Genomic DNA, 26,734 nt, shown 5'->3' with positions numbered 1-26,734 from the left:
GGCAGTGGAACAGAGCTGCTTATCTCCTCTTTCAGGTGACCAGCAATAGAACATAAGGGAAGGGAAGGAAGCTGCCTCAGGGGAAGTTCAGGCTGGACATTAGGAAGATGCTCTTTACTGAGAAGGTAGCCAGGCATTGGAAGAAGCTCCAGGGTCATGGCATTGAGCCTGTTGGCAGCCAAGGGGTGTCTGAGCAATGCTTTTAACCATATGGTTTAGTTTTAGGTGGTTGCGTGAGGAGTACGGAGTTGGACTCTATGTTCATGATGGGTCCCTTCCAAGATATTCTGTGATTCTAGTCTAAAAAGAATGCAACTATATTTAATGTAGCTGGGATAATTTTAAAAGCAGAATTTGGCAGACAGTTGATACTGATTGCTTAAAAACAGCCCAAAAATCTATAGTGCTTGTTTATGGTTTTTCCTACTATATTTTTGTAGAGGGTTGGCTGAAGCTACAGGACATTTGTCTATTCCCTCTACCTCAACCGACAAATAGCCAACCATTTTTTAACAATTCTGTTTGCTTGAAGTATTTTTTCATAAGTAGTTACGTGGTAATTTATCACATGATTTGGGAAATGACCCTGACAATTGTGGCAGTTCCCTTGTGCAGCTAAAGCCAGTCTTATTCCCAGCAACAGAAGTACAGAGCTCTTGCCACTGAACAAACCAGCAGTGCAGCATTTCTGGTGCTACTTGCAGCTTCCTGGTAGCAGTTCCTGAATTGGCCTCTCTGCTCTTTGCCAGGTACCGCAGTGAGAAGATGACGATGAGCTACACAGAGTACCTTGCCCATCGTCAGCATCATCACTTCCAGAATGGTATTGGGCACCCCCTTCCACCGTACAACCATTATTCCTGACACTGAGCCGCATGACCAGTCACTGGACCTCTCTGCAGACCTCTTCCCAGGAGACCCTGCCCCTTCTTGGTCTAGCTATCTCTATTACTGTACCATTTTATGATGATAGTTTCCGTTGCCATGTTGAGGCTCCTTAGTTGGTTCAGCTCATCATGGCAACGGGAGGGAAAACTGCATTACTACAAAGATCCCATACCTTTTTATTATTGATTCACTGCAGATTTTTTTGCAGCATATACCCTTGGGTTTTTAATGAAAATTTAAATTTCTACTTCATTAACATTGAATTATATCAATCAAGGCTTTCTGTAACTGTGGATGGAAGGAAGAGTTTAAGGATTGCAGTTAGGGATGCTTTGCTTAGCAAAAAAGGCTTTCATGGCTTTTGCATTAATGGGTGTGATAGGGAATGAAACATATCAGATTCAGGTATTGAAGTAGACAATGAATTGCATTTTCATAACATTCTTAATGACGTTGTGTGTACAATATCTCACCTTCACAGTAAAGATTCCATGTAGCTCTGTACAGGATCTCCAGATCCAGCACAAACAGCTGGAGCACCAAGGCTGACATACAAAATGCTTTTTTGGGATGAAGAGAAGCAGCTCATGTACATCGAGAGGTGATGTTAACATGGAAGCATTTTCAGAATCAAGTGGCCTAAATGATTTGGGCACAATCCAATCCAGGACCCTTTCGTGTCCCATCCTGTGCTGGCAATCCCAGGCAGCCCAGGCCTGTCGGGAGTCGTCACGAGAATGCATTTGTAATGAAACTATGCCTTTCTGGTGACTCAAATTAGGAGGGACATTTGTATCCTAAAAACAGATTGGTGAGTAGCAGATGTCATATTAGGAAAGAAATGGATATAGATTTTAGTGCCTTTGACTATAACATAATTATATACTTATATATAAAATTCATAGAAAACATATACTCCAGACATTTTAGCAAACCCTGTTGAGGCTGCTCTGGCATCAAGGTTTTGGACACTTTTTTTTCTCTTTAAAGTGAGATTTATTTTTTTTTATTAGCAAACTTATTTTGGAAAAGAAAAATCCCTGTTTTGTTCTTCATTTGCTCTTGAACTTACTGAGTTTTATCAAGTCATGAATAGTTGAATCAAGTTAACTTTTGTTTAATAAAAGAAAAAAAGACTCTTGTGAGAGAGCCAGGACAAATATGCCATAATGTTACATGTTTTCATCTGTTGCAGGAATAGTGCTTGAGAGCTGTAAGTACTGTTTAATAATTCTGATACCCCTCCACACGGTAGGAGAAAGAAAACCGATTGGAACTTTTTCCTGCTGTAAAAATAGGATTTAGTAAAAGATATGTGTGGTCTGTTTGCAAGGTCAGTCGATGGCAGGAGCTGACAGCTTCCTCCTGTGCCTGCAGAACTCCCACTGCTGCCTGTTGCAGCACAGGCTGCCTCTTACAGAAAAGACCTTCCTAACCTGAGTGAATAAACCACAGTAAGCAGAAATTCCAGTTACTTTGAGTAATGAATGTTTGTAAATATAAAGATATATAAAAATCAAATAGATAAAATTCCGTTTAAAAAAATTGGATTAACTGTAAAAGTGTTTCAATAGGGTTTCAAAGTCAGATAAGGATCAATTATGCTCATCCCTTATGTGAGGTTAGGTCTGCCACTTAATTTCTATGGAGGTTCTTGTAGAAGGTCTTTGGTATTCCTTCATCCACAGCATTTTTGTCCAAATATTACCGTTTTCAGTTGCGATGCCTTAATTTTTAAGCAGAGGGCCTGAAATTTCAGGAGCCAAGAGATACCAGCCAGAAGCTGCAAAAATGAGTAGATGTTTATACAGAGGCTATTTTGGATGATACTGTTGTCTTGTTTCTACTTGGGGAACACTTTTAGATTAATTAGTCTTCAAGTGGAAATGTGAACAAGTGGCTACCTGATAGAGTTGTGTTGGTTTTTTTTCTTGCCCTTATAGGGAACCTGAGCACAAACTGAATCATTCTGCTGCGAAAAAAAGTCATCCAACCCCATCTTTATCTGTCATCTCGTTACAGCTCGCTCGTGCTTCTGCATGAGCTCATTGTTAGAAGTTTTTTAAAAAGATCTATTATATATAAAAATATATATGTATTGAAAGGTGCTAATCAACCTCAAGAAGGTCACGTGACTGGTCATGCGGATCTAAAATCATATCAGATTTTTTAAGAAATCTTCGATATATGCAGATGTTATACAGAATTTCTTACCAGTGTAATAATGATATACTGATGAATAAACAATCCTGCAGGATTTTAAGGACAAGGTCAGCAATACTTCCCACCATGGCTTGGGGGAGAAAAGGATAGTTTTGTCTCCTTTTTGTATACAGCATAATGCACAATGCATTTTTGTCTATCTCTTAGTAGCTGTTGCTTAAAAATATAGTTCAAGGGTGTTATACAAACTGTAAAGGTGTGCTTTTGAACCGAGCTCATGCCAGACCCTTCTGGACCAGAGTTTTGTATCACTAATTTAAAAACTGTTACAGAGTCTGTGGTCAATCAGATTGTATGATTTTTTTTTTTTTTTTAAGATTGGAATAATCAGTCTACCTACAGTGTTTCTAGGGCACCTACCTCCTCAGCACACTGTGCTGAACTGCTGCAGATTGTTTCTCTGTAATTGTGGGATTCTTTGTACCAAACGTGCAGCTCACTGTGACATGCACTGGCACAGAATAGGTCTGTTTGCTTAAAGCTAATCAGCAATTGCTCTCACAAATGTCATTCCCTTGTAGTTGCATTTAGTAGCTTTTAGCTGTATGGTTGGGGTTAGCTACAGATTTGTTTTTCATTTGGGGTACTTTATAGAAATTAAGGTACAACCAAGTAGCTTATTTCACTGTTTGTTAAGTTGAAATGCTGATTTTTTTTTTTTTTTAAATGAGCACTACTCAGTTTGCCTTATTCCAATGAAGAGATTGTTGGGGTTTTTGTTTTTTTTTTTTTCATTCTCTTACCTAATGATCCTAAAAACTCTGCTCTGTAAACTGAGTTAGACAACCAAACCATAGACTTGACACGAAGCTGTTACTTGGTGATGCTTCAAGTGTCCTTCCTGCTGCCATCCCAGCGGATGCTGCTCCGGCAGGGGTGGACGCTCCGGTCCTGACCTCAGCCCCACTCTGGAACCAAGGTGGGCACAGCCCTGGCACACCTGGAGTTTGTATATGGACCTCTACTTGTCTTCAACTGTGCGGGTTTTTAAAACTGTTGTCTGGAGTAGGTTACATCTCTTATGTGTGTTAGATCGAACCAAAGAAGCCTCCAGCCATGCCCAAATGCTGCTCCTAAAGCCTGCCTTCCAGTCCTTACAAAATCCCTGCAGGATTAAATGTGTTAACTTTTTTATTTTTGTACAGTTTCTAACTGATTTTTGCTAGTGATGTTAATTGAATTAAGTTTATTTGGGGAGTCTGAGTATCTCCTCCATTTAAATAAACTGGTGACTTTCATTTTATGTTAAAAAAATAAAAAAGTTAAAAAAAAAAAAAAGAGAAACCCAAAGTGTGCCTCTCAGATTTAAGGGTTTCTGGTTACATTTATTCTTAAGACCAGCAATGATTCTTTATATACAAAGATATGTTTTCCTCATTTTTTATTACTGTTAAAGAAAAAAAAAATAAAAAAGAAGAACCTCTTTCTTTGCTCTGGACTCAGTAATTGCGCTGGTACATAAACGCACTGAGAAAACAAACTTTTGTTTGAAACTTTTGTAACAACTTATGACTGTTTTTGTATATCAAAGTTGATTCTTTTCAAGATATTTGGATCTAGTTTCTAAGTTATTTTAGTGTTTTATATGTTACACAGAAAAAAAAAAAAAAACAAACTTACTTTAAATTGTTCACCAGCATCTTGAGTTATCTTCAATGCCATGGTGACACACAGTGGGCTTAGAGCTACCTGGAGTAGCTTGTAAGGCCTCGGTCTTTTCTTCCTTCCTTAGCAACTCAATTGATTACAGTAATATCACAGATTACCTGAACCCCCTTCCTTTATAACTAGATCCTTCTTCCTTCCACATTTAATTGCTATTAGTGTGAAGAAACTGTTGAAATGGGCATTTTAATATAAGTATGGCTTAAAAAGAGAAAAATGAGGAAAAAGAAAAAAAATGCTAGAAGGTTATCTGTGGGTCTGTGAGATATGGCTGTGGAAAGATATTGTAGTAGTTTTAACACTATTGTTATTACCTTTTAAATCATTTACCCAATAAAATAAGGAAAAAGAATCACCATTTCTTTTTATGTTTCTCTGCTTAACTGTGTGGGCTCAGTCAATGTTTCATTTAAGCATTTGTACCTGGTGTTAATGTTAAAGGCTATGGGTGTGTTAGAAATATTTTCCTCTTTCCCTTCTGTCTGCTGTAGGAACAAACTGGGGACAGGTACTTGCAACTTTCACTAAACACTCCCAGTGAAATCACCATTTATATCAGCCACATCGTTACTTATCTCAGTATATTCATCAGCATTTGCATCAATTGCCAGTTCAGTTTTGTACTTCTTGTCTAACTTTACACATGGAATTCTGTCCAGGCCTGAGCTCCCTCCTGTGAGAGGCAGAAATGGTTTCAATCTTTTGAAGCAAAACTTCTTTGCAGAACCAATTATACTGGTGTCAGCAACACAGCACCAGTATCCCTTAAGAGGCAGATTGTTCAGCAGAGCATTGTGCCAATGTGTATTGAAGAATCAAAGCAGCAGCACAGCTGATGCCAAAATCGAGTTGGAGAACTCTGGTCCCTCAGCCAAATTCTTGGTGCACTGAGACATTTTCTACTGAGTCTGAGTTAAAGGGAGCATATTTCCTCTGTAGGATAATTCCTGAGACAAAGCATTCCATCTCCCTGGAACTCAGCTCTGAGTTTAGAAGGGCTTTGTTTGCCTCATGCTGTATTAATAGCTCTGCTGGCTGTAGATGCAGTGCCTTTGAAAGCAGAGCAATAGAAGCCATGTAACCTTTGGATGCTGAAGTGATAGAAGCTTGGCTCACACATTTGGTAAAATTTAGTGTAAAATGTACACTAAACCTACTCTAAAACCCTAAGGCCATTGAAAGGCAGAGCTAGTTACCATTTCCTACAATGAGTTTCCACTCTTCTCACTGCTTTAGCCAGCTCTCAGTTCCCATGCTGTAAAAATCAAACCAAGCCAGTAGCATTAAGGGTGTTTCAGATGTAGAAACTTGCTTATTCTTACATATTTGTTGGTATTAAACAATAAAAGGCTGATTTCCAATTAGTTATGGAGGGCTGCTGACAGTAATCAGCAGTGCCTGCAATGGAAATTGCTTGCTTAGTTCAGCTCAGGCTGCCATACAGCACTTCACACTGGATTTCTACTTAAGCTGTTTCATCAGTCTTTATACTCTTCCAGAGAAATTAAGCTGAAGAATTGATTCTTTTCCCCAGCCACATGAAAAATTGAATCCTCTGCAATGGATATATATACACAGGGTGTGCACATCCAGTATGTTCTTCTTCCAAGAACAGTATTTGCCAAGAACTGAACACAAGGCAATAACCTCCTTGTCTGAAATGTGCTGGGTCACAAGAATACATCAGCTATGCTGCAATCATGTTTATTACAGCCAGGAGCATTTGCAAAGTACATTAGAACTACTTTGCCATGCTGTGGTGTGGGGCTGAGTGCAGTCCTGCAGCTGCTACAGCAGCTTTCTGAACAAAGGTGTGAGCTGAGAACTTCTGTGCATGTTCTCCTATCTTCTGCTGAAGTGCCATGAAGTAGGAATTACAGGACATTGCCCAAGCTGGGGTAGGAACAGTGAGGAAGCGTGGAGAAAGCATCATTGTACTATAACTGTTCCCTGAGCTCTGCACCTGAAAGACAAGGACAGGTCCTATTTAAACAGAGATTAAAGGATTTATACCCTGCTAAACTGCTGGTGACTGACAGGCAAAAGTCAGACTGAACTGCATAGAATTCCAGAAATCCCAGTACCTGTTGTTCTCCCAGGAACTGCTGTGTCAAGGTAGACAACATCAGGCTGTACAGACTGTTTCAGACAGGAGCCTCCATCTTCTTACCTGATTTATAAAGAGCCAATATTATGTGATTCTTATTTAGTTATAAAAAGTCCTAAGCAAGACAGACTCAGACCTGGCACAATAAAATGATAACAAAACTATCCAGTAAAATGCATTTATTTAATTCCAAGGTTTAACAATTATTTGCCCAATGATCTGGACTTGGGGCACAACAACAAAAAAGCCCACCAGAGCAAAATACAAAAACAAGTACACAAATTACCCCTTATTTGTAAATGTTACCTCATAACCAAAGTTTAGCACATTATAAAGTTTACAAAATTTTTAACACTCTTACAAATTAGTCAGAACTAACAGCATATGTGGCAGTTGAGCCCATCCACATCCATCCTTGCCCTTTCCAACCCATTCTGTGCCTGGATAATGCTGGGAATAGAGTGTGGGGCAAGGACCCTGCACCTGAGGTTCCTGCAGCCCCTGGTGCTCCAGCCCAGCCCCTGGCACAGGATGGTCTGGGAGAGTGGGGTGTGCTCACTGCTCTGCCTGCTGTGTCCTCTGCAGCATTGGGATAATGACTCAGGAAATGCAGAAATAGTTTTTAAAAGTACAAAACTGACCCTGAAGAAAAATAAAATTATTTATAAAACAGCTTGGCTTTGACTAAGTTACACCAACAGCTGCAAGAGAGATTTACGGCAATATCACTTGAAGTACAAGGTCACAAAAATCAATAGAGTTTTTGTTAGGAGTCCTGTCACTGTAGAACTGAAAACACCAAAGCTAACCTGTCTGCCTGCAGAAACCTCCCACCAGGGCTGACATACACCCTCTTCCTGGGTTTTGGTTTTTTCAGAGCTTTGTTAATTATAAAAATGAATTTAATTCCTATGGATCCACCTAGAGTGAAACAATTGCGACACTGAAGAAAACACCACAACTCATCTTTTTCACTAGCTATAGAGCATAGAAAACAAAGGCTTCTGGTTTAGATGCAAGACTTAGGACATAAAAATACAGTCAGTTAACAGTTGCAAATAGCCATTTCTGAAAAATACCATTGAAGTTTATAAAATTATCTCAAATATACATAAATATCAAAACTCTGTGGCCAGAAACACAAACCTACTTTTAGGTCCTCTCTGACCTCAAGGTTTGACTGGATTGCAAATGGACTGACTTTTCCTGTTTCCCAGGCTCACCAAGGCAGCAGCTGCTCAAGCACACTAAGTTTTGCATATGGGCAGCATCTTTGAACTAAGAAGCTGAACCAAAACCAGCTCCAGGTGCGTGTTCATAGACTGGTTTTTCATCAATTTATAAACACATGGACAAGAGCTATTTGTTTATACCTTTCAAAAGAAACTATGCAAATTCTCCCTTGGTGCTTAGAAGAGGAAGTTAAACAAATAGATCCAGCCCAGACACTGCACAGTGTCTGAATCCCTGGAAAAAAGAGCTCTGCAGGGATCCTGTTCAGCTGAAGCCATGGCATGAGGTGGTGGGGGTAGAAATGTTACTGGCTTACCTCTGGTTTGGAGGGCTACTTACTCCAAGGCTGCATAAACAAACCCATCAGTGAAGAGGTTTATTATAGCCAATAGTGCTTCATTCGTGGGTACACTTGGAGGGAAATGCAGCCAGTGGCAGCTGGAATTACGGGTTTGTTTAACTCCTTGTTTCCTTTGAAATGACTACAATACCAACACTTGGAGGGCTCTGTTCAGACCCCTTAACCCATACCAGCATCTCTGAAGGCCAGGCAGCGGCACTGCACAAGAATTTTTTGGGGTATTGTGGCCCCAATGAAGCCACTCTGGGGCAAGATTTTACACTCTGCTTCAGCTGGGAACAGTTGTCTGGCTGTGCAGCCCCACTCCTGCTCTGCCCCACTGCCACTGCTGCTGAAATTCCCAGTGCCATGACACATTTGGGCACGTTTGACCAGGAGGCCCAGGACAGCCCTTTCATTTGTGCACTGCACTGCAGCACTGTAAAATCTCATCACCAGGTACTGGGCAACAGCTTCAAGTTATCTTGACATGGATTGAGTGTGTAACACCCCAGGAGACAATGCAGTTGTCTCCCAAGAACAGCAGGAGAGTTTTGTGCTTTCATTTCCAGCATAAACATAAAGCAACCAAAGAAATCTGTATAGTGTAACTTCCTATAAAATAAACCATTCAAGGAAAAGAAAAATCGGCCTCTGCCAGGGAAAACAACACATGACTGCTATAGAGATGAAGTACTCTGCTTTCCCATTTCCTGTACATATGGCAAGCTCTGCCTAATGCATATTTCCAGCAGATACCAGAGACAGGTGAGGAATGAAGGATGTGAAGTTCCATGACAATTGCCTCAGAAGTTTTTTTCCTTTTCTGCTCCCATTCTGACCTGTCCTTCCACTTCTGTGGAACCTGTCTCAGCTATACTGGTGCAGTTTTGATTGGTGGGTCACCACAGATCAATATGAAGTTCTAAAAACCTTCAAAGAAGGACATGGGGAAGAAGGAAATAATTTTCAGTCTTGGGCCTGTCATTACAGGAAAGTCACTGAGGCTCTGGAGCACATCCAAAGCAAAGCATCAGAGCTGGGCAAGGGTCTGGAGCACACATCTGAGGAATGGCTGAGGGTGTTTAGCCTGGGGAAAAGGAGGCTCAGGCTGGACCTTGTCACTCTGCAGCTGCCTGAAGGGAGGATGGGGGTCAGCCTTTTCTTCCAGGAAATAAGCAACATGGTAAGAGCAAACAGCCTCAAGTGGCACCAGGGAAAGTCTAAATTGGACATTAGGAAAAATTTCTTCACCAGAAGTGTTATCAAGCCTTGAACAGGCTGCCCAGGGAAGTGATGGACTCAACAGCCCTGGTGCCACACCTACACATCTAAAAAAGATGTGTAGGTGTGGCACCTGGGGATAAGGGTTAGTAGTGGGCTCAGCAGTGCTGGGTTAATGCTTGGTTTGATGAACTCACAGGTTTTCAACTTAAATTATTCTGTTCTAACTCAACCAGCCTCACTGATACTGCACAACAACAAAGAAGCAACAGCTTATGTTCAAAAGGTGAAGGCTGCACTTCCTGCCTTCCCACCTGACTCCAGCTGCACCATTTGTTTCCTTCACTGCAGCTCCAGTACTCTAAAATCCTTACTGAGGGCAGTCATTGGTTACCTCTCTACCTTTTTGCCTTGTTCAGCGAGACATTTTTGCAGCTTAAATTGGTATGAAAGATTCAACAAGCTCCAGAACGTGCCCACGCAAGGTTTAGAAGGGCAGTACAAGTGCCCCACTGGCTCTGATGAGCAGCTCCATCAGCAAACTCCATGTGTTGAAATCACACCTCGAATCTCTGTGGGACTGGAAATGACTGGAGCAGCCTAAGAGGGAAAAGCATTGGTGGGCCAGTGACCACCATGGAGGGAGGGCAGGGGCACCCACTCCCAGCAGCTCTGCACCAGGAATCCCTTTCCACTGCCCAGGGATGGCCCTGGCAGCTCTGTTCACATTCCTGCTACTGAATTTTAAGTCAGCCAGAAGATTTTGCAAATTCTGCTTTCCAAGCAAAGAGCCTGCACTGAGTGAGACACCTGAGCTCATTTAAATGCTCCTGCAGTTTTAATTGACCAGAGGCAGTCAATGGTGGCAAACAGCAGCTGCTTTATACTTATTTGGAATGCCCTGAAGCAGATGATTACAGATAGGAAATGCTATCTTTTAAAAAAGGAAAAAAGGCTCCTACTTAGAGAAATGCTTCCAGTAACTACAATATCCTGACAGGGGAAAATAAGGGAAGTTGCTAAAAAAAAACAATTAAAAAAAAGAAAAACCAAAACAGAAACCATAAATTAAGCAAATAACAATGCTAAATAGTATTTGCAAAATTTGTCTAAAGTCCTTCTATTGTAATACTAACACCAGCTGTATATGCCTGAGGGATAGTTTAGGTACATGCTGCATGTTCTTAAGTTGTGAGCATACAGTATATTTTTTTATATATACACACACATACAGCAAGGCATGGAAGAATGTCAGAAACCAGTTTGTAAATCAGGATAGGGGACACAGTATTTCTGATTGAGGTGTACTTTTTTTTAATCATATGGAATAAAAATATTTTAAGTACCACTTGTTCCCTCACCAGAGAAAAAAATTTTAAGGGGGAAAAAAAAAGTCAATTTGCTTTTGCTTCCTGAGCATTTGTACCTTAACTTCATACCTTCAGGTGATCCAGCTGGAGGAGGTATGATAGTTTTGGTTTATCTTGCAAGTCACAGCTTTGACAACACAATGAATCTATAAATTCCCCCAAACTTCTGTACAAGAAAAGCCTGCAGCCCTGAAACAACAGTCTGCATAATGGACTCACAGTTCTGGAAGAACACAGTCAGGATTTTCTATCTTTCTGCCCAATGGTTTCTCCTGTAAAATTTGAGCAGGCACACACAGTTGATCATTCTGCCCATCTCCATTCTGTTCTCTAAAAGACATGTTGATGGGTCATGCTACCAAGCTGGGACATGCCCTTTGCAGTAGAGGCTTGCACTGATTTGACATTCCTTTTTATACCTGCATTTTAAAATCCATACACATGATACAGCAGAGCTGTAGGGAGAGAAGAATTTCACTTGGTTTCTTCAACCAGTCTGGTCAGTGAGGGAAGCAGGAATGTTTCAAAACCTACAAAGTATAAAAAAAACCAAAATCCCTGATGTTTACATTGGGCTTTGTATCTCCACTCGTTCTCTAGTATAAGGTAAGTGAAAAAAAACATTTTGTTCAAAGTCAGGACCAAACAGTGGATGCAATATCTTATCATGGCCTATACATAACATGGTTTTTAGAAATTATTTCAACATTCTTTTTTTTCCCCTTGCCAAAATAAAAGCATCTCCAAAGCATTGTGATGGGACTTCACTAGATAGGTACTTATCCACTGCAGCTTAGAAATCAAGTAGTTGATTAATTTTTTTTAATGAGTTATTGTTCCCCAATATTTTCAACCAGCTTAAAGAAAATACAGTAGAACCTCACTGCTTTGCTCTTCTGATTGGAAGATTAAGTGTGCATGATTTCCTGTGACTATTTTGAACATTCAAGCCTTAATAGTTAAGCCAGGTGCTGCAATTCAGCATATTGGTTCACATCAGTGGAGTGCTACAATTCAGCATTATTCCCTATCCTAGAAGTGTACAATTCTTTAATGGAAAATGAATCAAAATGAGGTAGCACTGCCACTCTTTGCTGGAATGTGGACAGGTCCTGGCCTAATTTTAAATGGTGGCTTAGCAAGATTCTACTGTAATCTATACAAAATGTATAAAACATGAACCTTCCCCAGAATAAGGCCACTAATTTTGCCATTGGCAATAGGCAGTGAGAATCAGCAGGTAAAAAAACCCTCACTTCATTACAGAGGTGTTTTTGAGGCAAAAAACTGTGGGAAGAACAGTTGTCCTCTCGTCCCCCAGCTTTGTTTTCCAGTATATCTCTGCTTCCTGTATGAACTAATCTGTGGGGAGAAATTTCAGTCTATTTTCTTAGCTGGGAGTCTAAGCAAGTCCATGCTCCATTTGAAGGTGGGGACAGCACTGTGAAACAGCAGGATTATGAGTTTCCCATGAGTCATGGTCATGACAGTCTGATGTCCAGATGCCCAGATTCGGTACCAGGGCCCATAAAAAGGATCTGAGATGGCTGGGCACAACATGTTGTTCAAATTCACTTCTGTAACCTGAGGAAGCAGCAATAAATTTATCAATTAACAATATTTTTATCTTGCACTGATTCACCTAAAAGCAGTGAGAATTTAGAGAATTACTATAATAATCAAAAATGTTAGGTGACACACATTTGCTCAACACAAGTAGGGCAGCTTTCAGAAAAAAAAGCAGATCCAAATTCCATTGTGTATTTAATAAATGGATTTATGCAGGTACATAACCAGTCTATGACTATTTTATCAGTATTTGCAAGATATAAGATACAAATGCTCATTAGAACATGCAATATGCATAGAAGTAGCCTTATCAAAAATTTCCATGCAAGTATTCTTAGGCCTGTAGACCTGGACACTCAAACTACTCAGTGTTTTTATTCCGAAGGTACTTGCAGACTATCCATTTATTAATCTGGATTTACTTACCAATCCCAGGATCTGCAAGATGCTAAAATGATACACAAACATAAACCCCGTGGATAAAAGAGCCCACCAGAAATTGCAGAGCGGTTCAGGGGTGTAGATACCTTGAAAAAAAGGAACACATTAATGTTCAGCTGCACTGCTGTGCCCATCACACTCTCAGTGAATTATCCTCTCTCTCCTGGATGTCAGGACATCTGCCTTGAGCTGATAACCTCACCAATATCATTACAGTAATTAATATTTGAGAGCTTTATTTCTTACCTGAAGCAACCTGATCAGCTTCCTCCTCCTTGTCCAGCAGTGAAATGTACAATATGTTACCTCACTAAATTTGTCACCAACATCGATGATTTTTATTTCATTCTTCCTTATACCACAGAAGCAATAATGCAATAAGGGTGTACAATGAATCTTCCAAAAATCAGGTTATTTATACCTAAACACCTGCTTCTTGCAGCGATTATGATTTCAGCATGCACAGAACTGACTTAGGCAGCAGCAGGTCCTGCACAGCCTTTATGAGAGCACAGTTTAATTGTCATTTCCTAATTTAATGGTTGTTTAACAACTATTGAAAAGGAACTTGTACCAAAAATGCCAAGGATCAGAAAAGCTGTATCAGGTGGTCAATCCATTAATGACAAGCTGTGCTTTTAAATGAAAGCTGCTATGGAGATATTTTCAGTTATACACTACAAACAGTTTTATAATCAGTAGATACCACAGATACTATAAAATACTTTTTTCCCTTCAAATTAAGTAGCAGATAGATTATTCCAACCTTTTTCTACCCTCTCAAAACCAGGCTTTACTGACAAAACACAATGTTCCCTGATCTAGAATGTACCAAGGAAATCAGATTTAATAAAAGTACTCATAGATACAAGACTATCTTGGGAATTAAATATTCAAATTTCATCTGGTAAGAACAAAACCAGTTTACAGAGTTCTCTAGACTCTTAGTAGCAGACATGAAAATTGCACTGTAAGATAGGTAGAAAAATATTACTTTCTATTACTTTAATAACAGCCTCAGAACATGAAGGAAAGATGCACAATGTCATGCTGTTTGGCAGCTGTAAGAGTTTCAGAGGATTATAAAAATACGCTGGCAATTTTTATCTGCCTTTATCTGCTCTCTGATCCATTAGATATTATTAAATACTGAAACATGTATCCAGTACTCAAAGGACAGCTTAGAGCACAGAGTGGAATATTGATACTGGCCTTGGCTAGCCAGCACACTCAGTAATTACCAGGAAGTAATGAAAGACTTCAGCATACACTGTACAAGGCTACTGGGAACTTAAATAACTCCACATGCAGAGCAGCTACCACAGCACCCACCAGACCAGAGCTGCTATGAAAATGCCTGTTTATGGCATCCTGTGGAGATAAATGCATGTAACTGCTGTGACCACAGCACTGTTTAATGCTGCATCCCAGCTCAGGTTTAAGGTCTCTAGAGCAATGCTTCCTCAACCTCTGTGGCCCTTTCAAAATTATTTTCTGCAGTTTCCTTCTGTAATTTGTACCCATCATGCCAGTTCAAATTGATTTTGCAGTAGTTACCTGAAATAAGTTCAATTCAATAGCATTTTGTGAGTGCTACAGATTCAAAATCATGGACATGCTGCTGTCTCAAACTGCACATCCATGCAGTGCCCACTGCCAAGAGCACAAGTGCTGTGCTGCTGCTGCACAGGTAAGACTCTGTGTGTGTGTGAGTGCCAGCAGCACAGCTGCACCCCACACACCCCTCCTGGTTCTAAGGAGGAGCCAGCAGCAGTGCCATCACCCCAGGTACCTCTGCACACCAGGGCCAGGGAGCAGGCTGGGACTGGGGAACCTGTGATACATTTGGGCACAGGGCAGCTTGAAAGGTTTCTTATGCAGTGGGGGGTTGAAGGCCAGAAGTGTCTGAGCAGCAAGTAAAACCAAAGGTAAAAGAGAACTCTACAGGAATCACTTTGAGTTCTGCAGGTAAAGGGAAAAAATCCCCAACAGTAATTCTTGGGATGCACTTGGCAACTGTGAGCTAAGAGCTGGCATCCTATTTAGAAAACAGTACAGAAGTCTTGACTGGACAGCAATATTCATTAAACTCCATGGCCTGAAACCATCAGATAGGTGACACCACCTTGAATATGGTTTTTCATTACAGAGAGAAGAGAAGGAGGAGGAATGAGCCTTGGTGTCAGAGTGCAGATCATGGTTCTATTTTTGGTTACACCAACTTTGGGTGACCTGGTCAAGCTTTACAGAAACTCTTTGTACTCCCTCCTCTGCTGTAAAGAAAACACTGCTTGTCTTGCAAAATTTATTTATATTGTCCTTGCAGTTTTAGGTGCATGTTTAACCTAGATACAAAACACAGCATGAAATTTAAATAAGGTATCAAAGCAGCTCCCGGGAACTGGCTGAGCGGTGTTAAACCAAATTAGGTTTCTGTTGGCAGTTGCCTGTGTTATTTCAAAAGTATTCGACAAAGCCTGGTGAGAGTCTAAAGGGGTGAGCACCCAGGAAAGCTAAAATACAGACACCTCCATTTCCACGTGACTTACAGGGCAGGTAGGGTATAAATACTAATACAGGCAAGTGACCCCAACTATAAAATGAGGCTGGAGGGACACAACAGTCATTAAAAGACCAAGGAAATTGCACAAGATGACAACACAGATCCATGGCAAAATTTGGCTTTGAACCCAGGTTTCTCATGTCCAGCTTCAGTCTAATCAGGGAATGGTATTTCAAAGGCTCCTCAGCAGAGCTGTTCAGGTTCCTTCAGCAAGGAATTTCCCTCTGCTACATCCTTGCTCTGTTGCAAAATTTAAAAAAAAAATATAACAGCAACTTTTGCTCTCTACAGATTTTTGGTCTTGCTTCCTACTAATAATATCCCTCCTTATTAGACTTTGCAATCCTGAAAATAATGGTGTGATTTTCAGCAGTAGCACTATTTGGACATCAAAGGACAAAAAGGAAACACTGACCTCCACACAAAAACATTTTGGAGCACTCTAGATTCCACCGTGTGCTTTGGGAAACTAATTTTAAATTCATACCTGAAATATTTTCTGTACATTTCTCATTATATAAATACCCACTCTAGATTTTATTACTCTACAGCCCTGCTATTCAATGGATTGCTGTTTAATGGAGCAGTGTGGTCTATTTTCCATAGTACAGTCTGTTAAAAGAAAAACACAAACAGGAAAATTGAGAGCCAGCTGAGTGGCTGTTTGAAGGGCCAGTGTTGGCTTTGGCAAAATCTACTTGCTGCTTGCATAGGAAATCAATTTCTGTAGGTGGGAGCAGAGTTTCACTCTGTTTATGAAGGGTCATAGGCAGTTCTTATACATTAAGCACTTAAGGAAATTTAGTCCAAGTGCCAGTCTGACACTGATCTCATTCTCAAAAACACTCACTCCCCAGACAGCTGAGACCATTCCAAGCTGGGGCCATCTAGGCAGGCTGCATGTTTGCTCCTGTGTTGAAATGGCATGGCAGGGGATACCTCCATTTAAATTGCACTTCATTATTTCAATAGCATTGATACAAAGGATTCCATATAGACTGAAGAGTTTGGGGTTCTTCCACTGCTTCTAAACAATACTTTGTTGACCTTGAATATGCCAAGTTGATAATTTTGCCATCTAGGAAATGGAAGAATAGCTTTAAAAAAACTAAGGATCAACAAAGAGATTCCATTTTTATACTGTTCCCTCCCCACAATGTTCTACGTCAAATGTTCTTATGAACTATTATTTTTATTTCAAATTCTCAATACACAGGCTTCTGAAAATTTGAACACAACTTAATAGAAAGCAATACTCCTTTTGTATTTCTGTGAGAACATAATGCAGGACAAAATTACTCCTCTGCTTGAATTAGAGAATTAGAATCTAAATATAGTACAAATTTTTAATTTAGTAGGGTTTAAAATAATCTCTTTAATGTCTTGCTTTCATTCCCACTACACTTGATAGAGCATTATGAGCTTTCCAGTGCTGCACACTCTCAGTCTTCTTACAATTATAAGTAGACCTGCTTAATCCAAAACTCAGAGCAACTATTACAATTATTTCATTTTCAAACTTACAAAAATATGTGTGCAAATTTATTTTCCTTTTCTTTCCCTTGATCAGAGGGTTAATTCCAGTTAATTCCAGCTGAGTGGCCTATTGAGCTAGCCTAGAGATAAAACTTCCTTTCCAGGGGAAAACAGGGGAAAAAATGTTTTCAAGAGGATGATTCTGAATTCCATGTTTCCCTACAGCTGTTCTGACTCCATGTGTAAGATTCCTGCTTCTCTCAGGAATCATTTTTTATGTTCCATAAAGCAGCAGCACTTCCTCTACCTTCATATAGTAGCAGTTCTTCCAGATACTGGCACCTGCCCTTCTAAATTTCTCCATCTCCTGGAGAGATATTTCATTTTTCAAACTAACTGTAACTGCCCAGTGCATAAAGCTCAGAGGGTCACAGGACAGGGACATATCTCGTCTTCCTCTTTATCTCTCTTAAATCACCAAACAAGATTATCCTCGAATATTCAAGCTACAGGAGAGTAGCAGCACACAGAGCTACCCTGCTGCTCAATCTGCCACGGCACAAGCACAGCTCAACAGCAAACCACACATTTATGTCTAACACAGGGCATTCAGCAGGTAGAGGAATCTGGAATAGAAAATGGAATTGCTAGAAGCAGAGTAGGGAAATAACATGCAAGAGACGATAGGTCTCTAAGTAATTCAGTTAAATTACTGAAAAGTAAGTAAGAGTAAGCTCTTGCAAAAGAGCTGCATCACACATTATCAAGTATTTAAATTAAGATTGAGATGGACTAGATTTATGACTGCCTAAGTATACCTAAATATGAAGTGATATTTCTCCTGGATTACTACTAAAAGTATATAATAAAGCCTGCTTGATAACCCCTTTAAAAAGCTAAGGAAAGAATTAGCTAAAGGCACTAAAGGCAAGGAAGTGTCACCAAGTGGGAAAGTGGCTGACATAGGGTGGAACAGCTAAAAAAAAGTCTTGAAATATGGTCCTAACAGCCAATGGAAAACACAAGTTTAGTGTTTTAATTGCACTTTCCTAATTTACAACCAAAGGAAAAGCGATCCTTTCATCTGTGCTTGGTATCTGTGTGCAGCATCTTCCAGCAAGTCCAGGCTGCGCTGGGGTCAGGAGCGCCGCCGGTGCTGGCGGCTCCTGCCCGGCTGCTGAGCACAGCACAGGCATGCTGCGGGAGCAAGGAAAATAAAACCAACAGCTTCAACGACTGCGACAGTGCCACAGAGCTGCTCTTCTCGTGCCACCTCTGCACAAAAAGGGCTTTGGGACTTATACAGCACTTGCCTAAGAACCAAATTCTGCTTCTCTTCCCAGCAAACAACTCATTTATTCAGCGGCAAATCGGCTCCTAAGGCACACGGGGCGGCGCACAGTGCGGCCCGGCCCTGGCGAGGCCATCCCCGGCCCGGCCGCCTCGCGGAGGGCACGGCCCGGCCCGGCCCGGCCCGGCCGCAGCACAGCCCGCTGGCACCAGCGCCACGGAGCCGCCCCGACAGAGCCCCCGCCCGACAGACGCCCAGCATCGCTCCCTGCAGCCGCAGAACCCCAAACACCTCAACTCCACCGCCTCTTCTACCTACCGGAGTTACTAACAAAAATAAATAACACTGGGGATATCAAAACACAGGGCAGATTATCTCCTGAGCTCTAGGGAGCTGCTGCAAATTCACTCTTATTTCAGACTGCTGTGGAATAATGTAATTTAGAATATCGTTTGATCACTGCACTAAGGAAATAACAATTCCACCTTGATTAACTACCAGTCTGATTTGATGTTCTGAAATAAGGTGTACACCTGATCTTGTCAAATCCACTGGAAAACCTGACCAAACAAGCTTAAGACAGTCAGAAATAGTCATCATCATCAGTCTCTAAACCTGATGTAGTGCAAACTAGATTTTTTATTATTATTATCTTAAGAATACACAGTTTAAGAACTTAGTTGTTCTGATCCCACTGAAGGTCTCTGAGAGTCTGACTTCTTAAGGACAAGAGAAAACAAACAGTGACCTGTGAGGTTTGGTTCAACTGCTCCAGCAGTTTCTGGGATGCTGTGCACTGCTCAGATGCATACTGCAGTTCTGGGAGGCAGGTGACACAAGGTGAGATTCATCCAGTAAAATAAAAGTGCCAACTGCAGATATATGTTATGTGAGAACTGACTTGAGGAAGGACTCTTGTGTGCTGGCTTGTCACATCCACACTACATCTGTTTTGCATGAGAGTCCCTTGGTGCCTCAAAGAAAGATGAGCCACGGCCTAAAAGCATTTCATTTGTCCAGCCTGGCATGCATGCTATGTATACATGCATATATGCACTTAGAAAGAAAATATGTTAAGAAAGGGAAGTATGGAAATTTATATTCACTCAGTACAGAGAGGTGTGAGAGGGAAGAGGAAGAGGAGTTTTTAATCCCCAAAAGGGATCCATGTCGTACAGCTCCAGTGAGTTCACTGTGCAACACCAAAGCCTGAGCTCCAAACACCTCTCTCACCCACGTGCTGCCAAGTGTGGCAAAGCCCCCACTCTTACAGGGTCAGGAAGGATATAAAGGTTGCCAGTGCAGCATGACCAGCCTGCACCACTGTAAAAAGCAGCAGGAAAAGACAGAAAATAAATTATTACAGACCTTGCTTATTGTCACCAGTTTCCTTTCAAAGAGGAAAAACTTCAGCAGGCAGTTGGGTATGTGTGCATAGCTGGTGCAATACCTGATTAGGGCCTTGTAAGCAAACTGGAGGGTGCAGTTCTCCATAGCCTGAGCCTCAAATCCACTCTGCTTCAGGTGTTCTGCTCACCCTATCTTTGAGAAACATTTGGATCCTATCAAGGTCACCAGTAATATGGGCAGATTCCCAATAAAACTGAAGTAGTATATTTTTCCAAATATAATCCATTCCTTTCCATTTTTTTCAACTTTCTAGCCTTCAATTACTTCTCTCAATCATAATCCACAGATTCAATGATGGAACTTGCTGTTTACAATACTGAAATCAAGCTGCATGCTGATCAATGTCAGCAATGAAAAAGAAATTTTCACAAGATACAGAACTCAGGACAAAGGCCTGTGTGACCTACTCATAAAATACTTAAACAGAGGCACTAGTGAAATGACAAAATTAACAAATATTTTAAGGCTGCATCATTTTTCCACCAAAAAGGATCTATTAGGTCACTTGTGGCAGGAGTTCATGGGGGTTTTGTTACAGCCAGTCAGGTGACGAGGAGCCAAGTGCATAAGAAATGGAGCAGTCATTAGTTAAACAGCCCAGAGCAATCTCAATCCACGCGTTTAGCCAACCAAGTTCTTTAAGCAATTTTACTGCCATCACGTGAACGTTAGATGGCAGCAAATACCTGCTCATAAATACAGGGCAGGGGTTCAGAATACTGAGCCGGGGTGACAAGTGTCCAACAGCAAAGCCTTCAGACTGCAAATCCAGCTCTTGTCAGTCCCAAACCCTGAAGAACCTCTACTTCAAAACAAGCAAAAAGCCAAACCAAGCCACCAAAGTATCAAAACTTAAAAGAACACATCAATCATCATCCAAGGCCAAGCCTTTTTAAAGCTAAGGACTGTCTTAAAGTGACCTCAGATGGGAACTCCAAGGCCACCAAATGATTTATTGACATAACAAGAGCTTTGTTTGTCACTACCTACAGTTCACTCCACAGCTGCTTACATTTTCTGTTCCCTGCTCTTCACCCTCCTCCTGCAAAGATTATGAGTTTGTGTAACTCCTACAACTACCCTGCACTTTGGCATTATTTGACAGAATTTTAGGATATCAAGGGTGGATAAAAATTAAAACATGGCTGGCATATTTCCCTGATGAAAGAGAAAAAGAATCATCTTTTGAAATATGAGACTTCACTTTTCCTCTGAATCATTTTTCTTGATTCCACTCAGCAAGTCACAGTGCAATCAGGTCACTGCAACACAAAGGTTACAGTGAAATAGGGTGAAGGATTCTAAGTGCCCACTGGCATAAAGCAAAAGGTACCACTTCATACCACTGGTATGAAGGCTTCTGAACATGTGGATCACAAATGATCATACTTTATTTTCTGGATGGAACAATCCAGCTCTGCTACAAAATGCAGCTAGAAACATGTCAGCACTAGAGGGGGGCAGAGCACCACACCAGCTGAATGTATAGTGCATTCCCTTTGAGAATCCACAACTAGAAAAATCACTGGCCAGGGAAACAATTTAGGATTCCCAGCCTTACTGAACTATTGTGGCATAAGTGAATGCAATACAGCAATACTGTTAGAAGGGATAACAAGCAATCTAGTTAATTCCAGTGATATGTGTCACTACATTCCACTGGAGCTTCAGAATTTCTGGGATTTATCTAACTAAAGAACTTTTTTTTTTTTTTTTTGGCTCATTTTGTGTCCCGGTACTTCTCAAGAGACATTCAAGAAGGTAAAAAATCTTAAAAATACATCCCACCAACAACTGAGAATATTGCAAGATGGCAGAGATGCTGCTCAAGAAAACAATGCACAATGTGCAAATACATTCTAAATATCCCTTCAAGCAAAAGACCATTTTTAAAATTTTTTGTTTAGTGCCTGACACAACTCATTACCTAGGCTAAAACTCCAACATTAGAACACTAGAACATCAGGAACTATTAATTAAAAACAGAAAAAATTTGTTTTAAAAGTATTTTCATTCCATAGGACCACTTCAATCCATAGGGAATAAACTGCCTACCTACCTCCTTTGTGCAGCAGATAGATGGGCACAACATAAAGCATCACATGCTGGATGTAATAAATCTCCATTTCAAATGGAAGCTGTGGAATAAGGAAAATATTTGTAAGTATTTTTCATCACTAACAACCAAGTTGCAAGGAATAATTCTCTTTCTAAACCATGACAATGCCTTCAATTATTTTATCACCTATGCATAATAACAAACATTAATAGTCAGTGCCTTGAAAGTGCAGCTAACAGTACCCATACCATCCCCCTTAACACAAACACTGCACTTCCAGTAGGTAATTCCCAAAATTAGTCAAAAGCACAACCAAGAAGTAACATAAGGTTGCTCTTTCCATTTCTTTGCTAGCATGAATCACCAATAACAATGCAAACCACTCAAATAATTAGATCAGAAATTATGCACACCCCCAGAGAGCAGAAGTCTTTTTAGAAAGAAAATATGCTTGGCACCTTGTAAGGGAACTCCATAAATGAGGTCTTTTATATATATATTTATGCACATATATATATATATATATATATATATATACACACACAGAAGTAATTACTGAGGAGGCCTGTGCAAAAAATCTAAATATCTGATTTATAGCAACCTGCATGCATGTACAGAATTGCTAAGCTTGAGCAAATATAAATTAAAATAGAAAATGACTGGTCACTTCTTGGTTTTAAAGACAAGCTGCAGAATTACGTGTAAACAAATTACCAGTTTTTCTCACCTGCTGCCAACTTTTGGGAAATTACAATTAGATACTTGTGTGTTTATTTGAATTAGTGTAAATTCTCTTCTAAGAAGTCAGATACCTAAAATAATACTAAAAATAACTTCAGCCATAACTGTGTTTGAGACTCCTAATCCAGACCCAACTATTTCTAGCTCTTTATCAGTTAGAAAAGGGGATGAAAGTCAGTCCCATCTATAAGTACCTTAGCCTATATCTATTACACTAAAGCAGCACATTTTAAACTGAACAGTAGTAGAAAACACTCAAAAATTCAGATTTCAGCTTTTTACTGCATCTGACTTACAGAGCTGAAAAGCCACACTCTTGCAGTATTTTTCTGAATTGAAAATTGGACAATACCACAAGTATGAAATCTCATGGGAATAATGAAAAACCTTTATTCAAATGCAGACTCATTCTGTCATTTTCCAGCCAGAGGAATTCAGATACAGGACCTACCACTGTGGCTTGTGTGTTGGGAAGCAGGGAGTGGGGAGAAAAGCCTTCCTTTTCTATGACTCTTCTGAGACACTGAAGTCACAGCCTTGAAACTGAAACATTACAGAAATTTCTACATCAACAGAAGAGAGGTTGAAAGAGAGTTTGATTTTCTTCCTAACCAGTAGTCAAACAGTTGGTAAATAACATAGTGATCTTTTAAATTCAACTAACAATTCTTATATCCTATTTTGAATGTAGAAGATTTGATGAATCTTGAAGATTCTAAAACCAAAAATTCCTGGCATTCCCCCACTGGACACTGTGTGTGTCCTGATGGTAACCTCCAAGGTGGTGAGCCAGCTCCTGTAGGGACTAAGCTAAACCAACCCTCCCATACAATCTGTTGGGTTATTTCATTCCAAGTATTCTGTATCAAAACAAACACCAACAAGGTAACTAAGCAAAAGCAAAAACTTCATGAAAATTGTGTGGTTTCCTAAATCTGAACATTTCCTACTGTCATTGAACAAGACAGAGAGCAAAGTGAGGGAATTAAAATTATTTGGGATGGGGCTAAAGCAGTGATCATAACTGGAGAAAAAGCTGTACCTCTCCCATTTCAGAAACAATTGCTCCTGATATAAACACCACAACATGAGGCACTCACTCCTGCCAAGGAGCATTCTCCATTTATCTGTGGTGTCAAAAGGGCTTCCACAGCCGTGGAGTTGTGAGGATCTGTTACACAAACACTGTGCTGGGACACTCCTGAGAACAGAGTAACAGTTGTTATGCTGCAGTAGTGTTGACAATATTTTTCTGTGTGTAAAACAAAACATCTTTTTCCCCACTGTAAAAGACTGCTTGTTCTGAAGCCTGGTGATTCTGCAAGTGCATTTCCTGCTATAGAGCTGCAGAGTTGCTGTACAGCCAAGTACTCAAGTTATACAGCCAGGCTACAGCAAACACAAAAAGCAAGCTGCACTGAGCAACTAACTCACCTGCATCTTGTGCCTTGTCTATAAACAGTTTTATCAATAAAAGACTCACTCAACACAAGCACCTTTCACATGTGAGGAGAAACTGGAAATGAAGACAAGGCACAAGGATTTAAAGAATCTCTTTGTGAAAATAAGTAAGACTTCACTTTCTAACTTAAACCAGCTACTGCCCAAAGAGAACAATGAGATCTTTCCATGCACTGAACTGAGCTTAGGAAAATTTATTCAAGGCAGCAGTAGAGTGGAGCCCAGAAGTCAGATATTCTGAGTTCACCCCAAAAGAGCATGGACATAATACTAACTTAGATTAAACATTTAGACACAGCAGCTGGCTTTCAGTGGGCTCACAGGTTGACACTTTGTTCTGGTTTCTGACAGTAGCACTGCACTCTCTGTTAATTATTTATACCCTGGCTCAAGCACTGCAACATTCAAGAGCACCTCCTCCATCATTCTCTACAAAGACTGCAGAATGTGGCAGAAAAGGAATAGAAGGGACTCAACTCTCAGATTCTGGTCTTTCCTGTAGGACATCTAGAACACAGCCAAATAAACACCAAACTGTACTGTACCAGCCACTTTCTTAGACATTATCAGTAAACAACACGCTCATACCATTTTAATGCACACAGCTTGTACAAGTGCTCACATATGCACAAACTTTGGCTTTATCACCTACCAGCCACCCAAGCACAATCTCTCAACAGCTCCCCACTGTTCCTGCTGTTTTCTCTTGTGCCAGTTAGATTAAGGCAGTTTAGAGACAACAATGTGCTACCAAACCTATTCAATTCTGCTGTGCAGGCACAGCCATTGCAGGCAAACAACAACAATACAGCAGCCAATGACTGGAGCATACACAGAATGCACTCAATGCATACACAGAGTATGATTCTGCTCCTAACACAGATTTAGAATGTGGATTTCTCAGGCCAAATAGTTCTAAGAATAGAATATAGCAGCTTCTGGAAACATTGAAACTGCACATCTCAGCCATGTGAGCTGACACCCATGTATCCAACACTTCTGGGACATGTCCCGTTTTTTACTTTATCCATATCAACATTTTCAGGACATCAGCTGGCAAAACATCCCCACTTTTAAACTAGTGGAAAGACTTTTATTTAAAATTTGATTAATGCAATGTGAAAGCTCCAGCAAACCCAGTTACTTTCCAAACAGTTGGAGTCTTTGTGGCAGTTAAATGAATTTACATGCACAGCCAGGTTATCAGGACCTACACTGTGTGCCACAGAATATAAATACAGAGTAAAAAGAAATTTTTCTACTGCTATATATCCTCTTATACTTTTCTCGCTCTCTTTTGGAAGCCTAATGCACCAATTCCTTCAGCATCTTCTTCTCCTTTATTTCAGAAAGGGGAAGAAGAACGCAGAAAAGCACTGACTGCACCAGAAACAGTTTTATCATTATCCAATGCCTATCCCAAAGCACAGAATTTAATTCCATCAGCACATGGCAAATAATGTAGCAAATAACTGCAATATTTATGTGCCAAACAAATACGAGTGGGTGCATCTGTTGCTTAAGTCTGTTAACTGTTGGCACCTCAATCTCATGCCAAGGCAGGAAAATATTTTCTTGGAAAGAACAGAATAGACTGACCTCACCTTTCAGGCTACATTTTTTGAACACCATCCCAGGTGCCTGTAATAGTCCAACAAGATTTTTAAACTGCATTGTTTAGCATAGTCTGACTGAAAGATTAAAATAATAGAAGGTAGAAACTTTCTACTCTAGTTTCAGTGAATATGTCAGCTCTCCTTTTTCACTGGCAATACACTACTATTTTAAAAGAATTTTGAAATTACTGAGGTTCTAAAAGAAAAAAACTACAAAAAATTGAGATACATTACAAGAAAATTGAAACCATGAAACTATGCCAGAAGCTTCCAATTTAGGATAACTTAACAGCAAAGCATATTTACAAAAACACATCTGTATCTCATTAAATAACGTAATTGGTAGCAAAAACACACGACACTAACAGACCGTGCCACAAAATATAAGAGGTGTTCTGGAAATTACTTTGAACAAATTAACACTTACAGTCCAAGTCCTGAAACCCACTAAAACATCCATCATCTACTGAAGCAATGATGGTCTCTCATTCTGAATGATTGAATCAAAAGTTTTTCACTTAGGTATTAAAAAAAACAGAGCAGCCAGCTTAAAAAAAATAAGTTGTTTTTTTTTTTTAATTCCTACTAGGTTTTAGGAGACATTTCCTGTTTCAGGACAATATTGGTGTTAAAAACAAAGTGAGAGTTGTGGAGCAGAATGTGTGTCTGCCATGAGAGTCTGGATCAAGGCAGTGCTGTACAACATCACCCACATTATCCTGTGCCAGAAGAAACATGGAAAAGTGAAAAGCCTGGCAAGCAGCTGTTAGGCCAAAAATATCCTGAATTGTAATTGTTCCGAAAATATTTACTCTTGGACAGTATCTTTTAGCTATTCTGTTCCAAATTATAGGAACAATTTTATAAGTAGTCTGTATCTTTCCTGTTTAATCACCACTGCCCTAATATGAATGAGATCTGTGATAATGGCAGAGAAAATACAAGCTAATGATTTATTAAATAGTTCAACATTTTTTCCTTCAAAGGTTACCCAGACCAATTTTGTCATGCCTAAGGTTATATATACTTAAGAACTAGATGGTTTTAAATACAAAAT

At 40.1% G+C, this 26,734-nt stretch overlaps 2 protein-coding genes across 3 annotated transcripts in view; one reads left to right on the top strand and one right to left on the bottom strand.

Annotated features, from left to right (window-relative positions):
* The window catches only part of AMMECR1 (AMMECR nuclear protein 1), a 72,343-nt gene extending 67,209 nt beyond the window's left edge, over positions 1–5,134 (top strand). The window contains exon 6 of the mRNA XM_021547858.4: positions 750–5,134. Coding sequence (XP_021403533.3) covers positions 750–864 — 115 coding nt within the window. The 3' untranslated portion in view covers positions 865–5,134. The remainder of the gene's footprint in view (positions 1–749) is intronic.
* A 1,913-nt stretch (positions 5,135–7,047) lies between these two features.
* Positions 7,048–26,734, bottom strand: part of TMEM164 (transmembrane protein 164) — a 35,223-nt gene continuing 15,536 nt past the window's right edge. For both annotated transcript variants that reach the window (XM_021547861.3, XM_021547860.3), the window contains exons 5-7: positions 21,860–21,938; positions 13,046–13,146; positions 7,048–12,634 (exon numbers count right to left, since the gene is read on the bottom strand). In XM_021547861.3, the coding sequence (XP_021403536.1) occupies positions 12,428–12,634; positions 13,046–13,146; positions 21,860–21,938 (387 nt within the window). In that variant the 3' untranslated portion in view covers positions 7,048–12,427. The remainder of the gene's footprint in view (positions 12,635–13,045; positions 13,147–21,859; positions 21,939–26,734) is intronic.

This window comes from Lonchura striata, chromosome 4A, assembly GCF_050655825.1.
Source record: "Lonchura striata isolate lonStrDom1 chromosome 4A, ASM5065582v1, whole genome shotgun sequence".
Taxonomy (NCBI): domain Eukaryota; kingdom Metazoa; phylum Chordata; class Aves; order Passeriformes; family Estrildidae; genus Lonchura; species Lonchura striata.
Note: the sequence above shows the minus strand (reverse complement) of the source record. Positions and strands in the feature narration are given on the sequence as shown.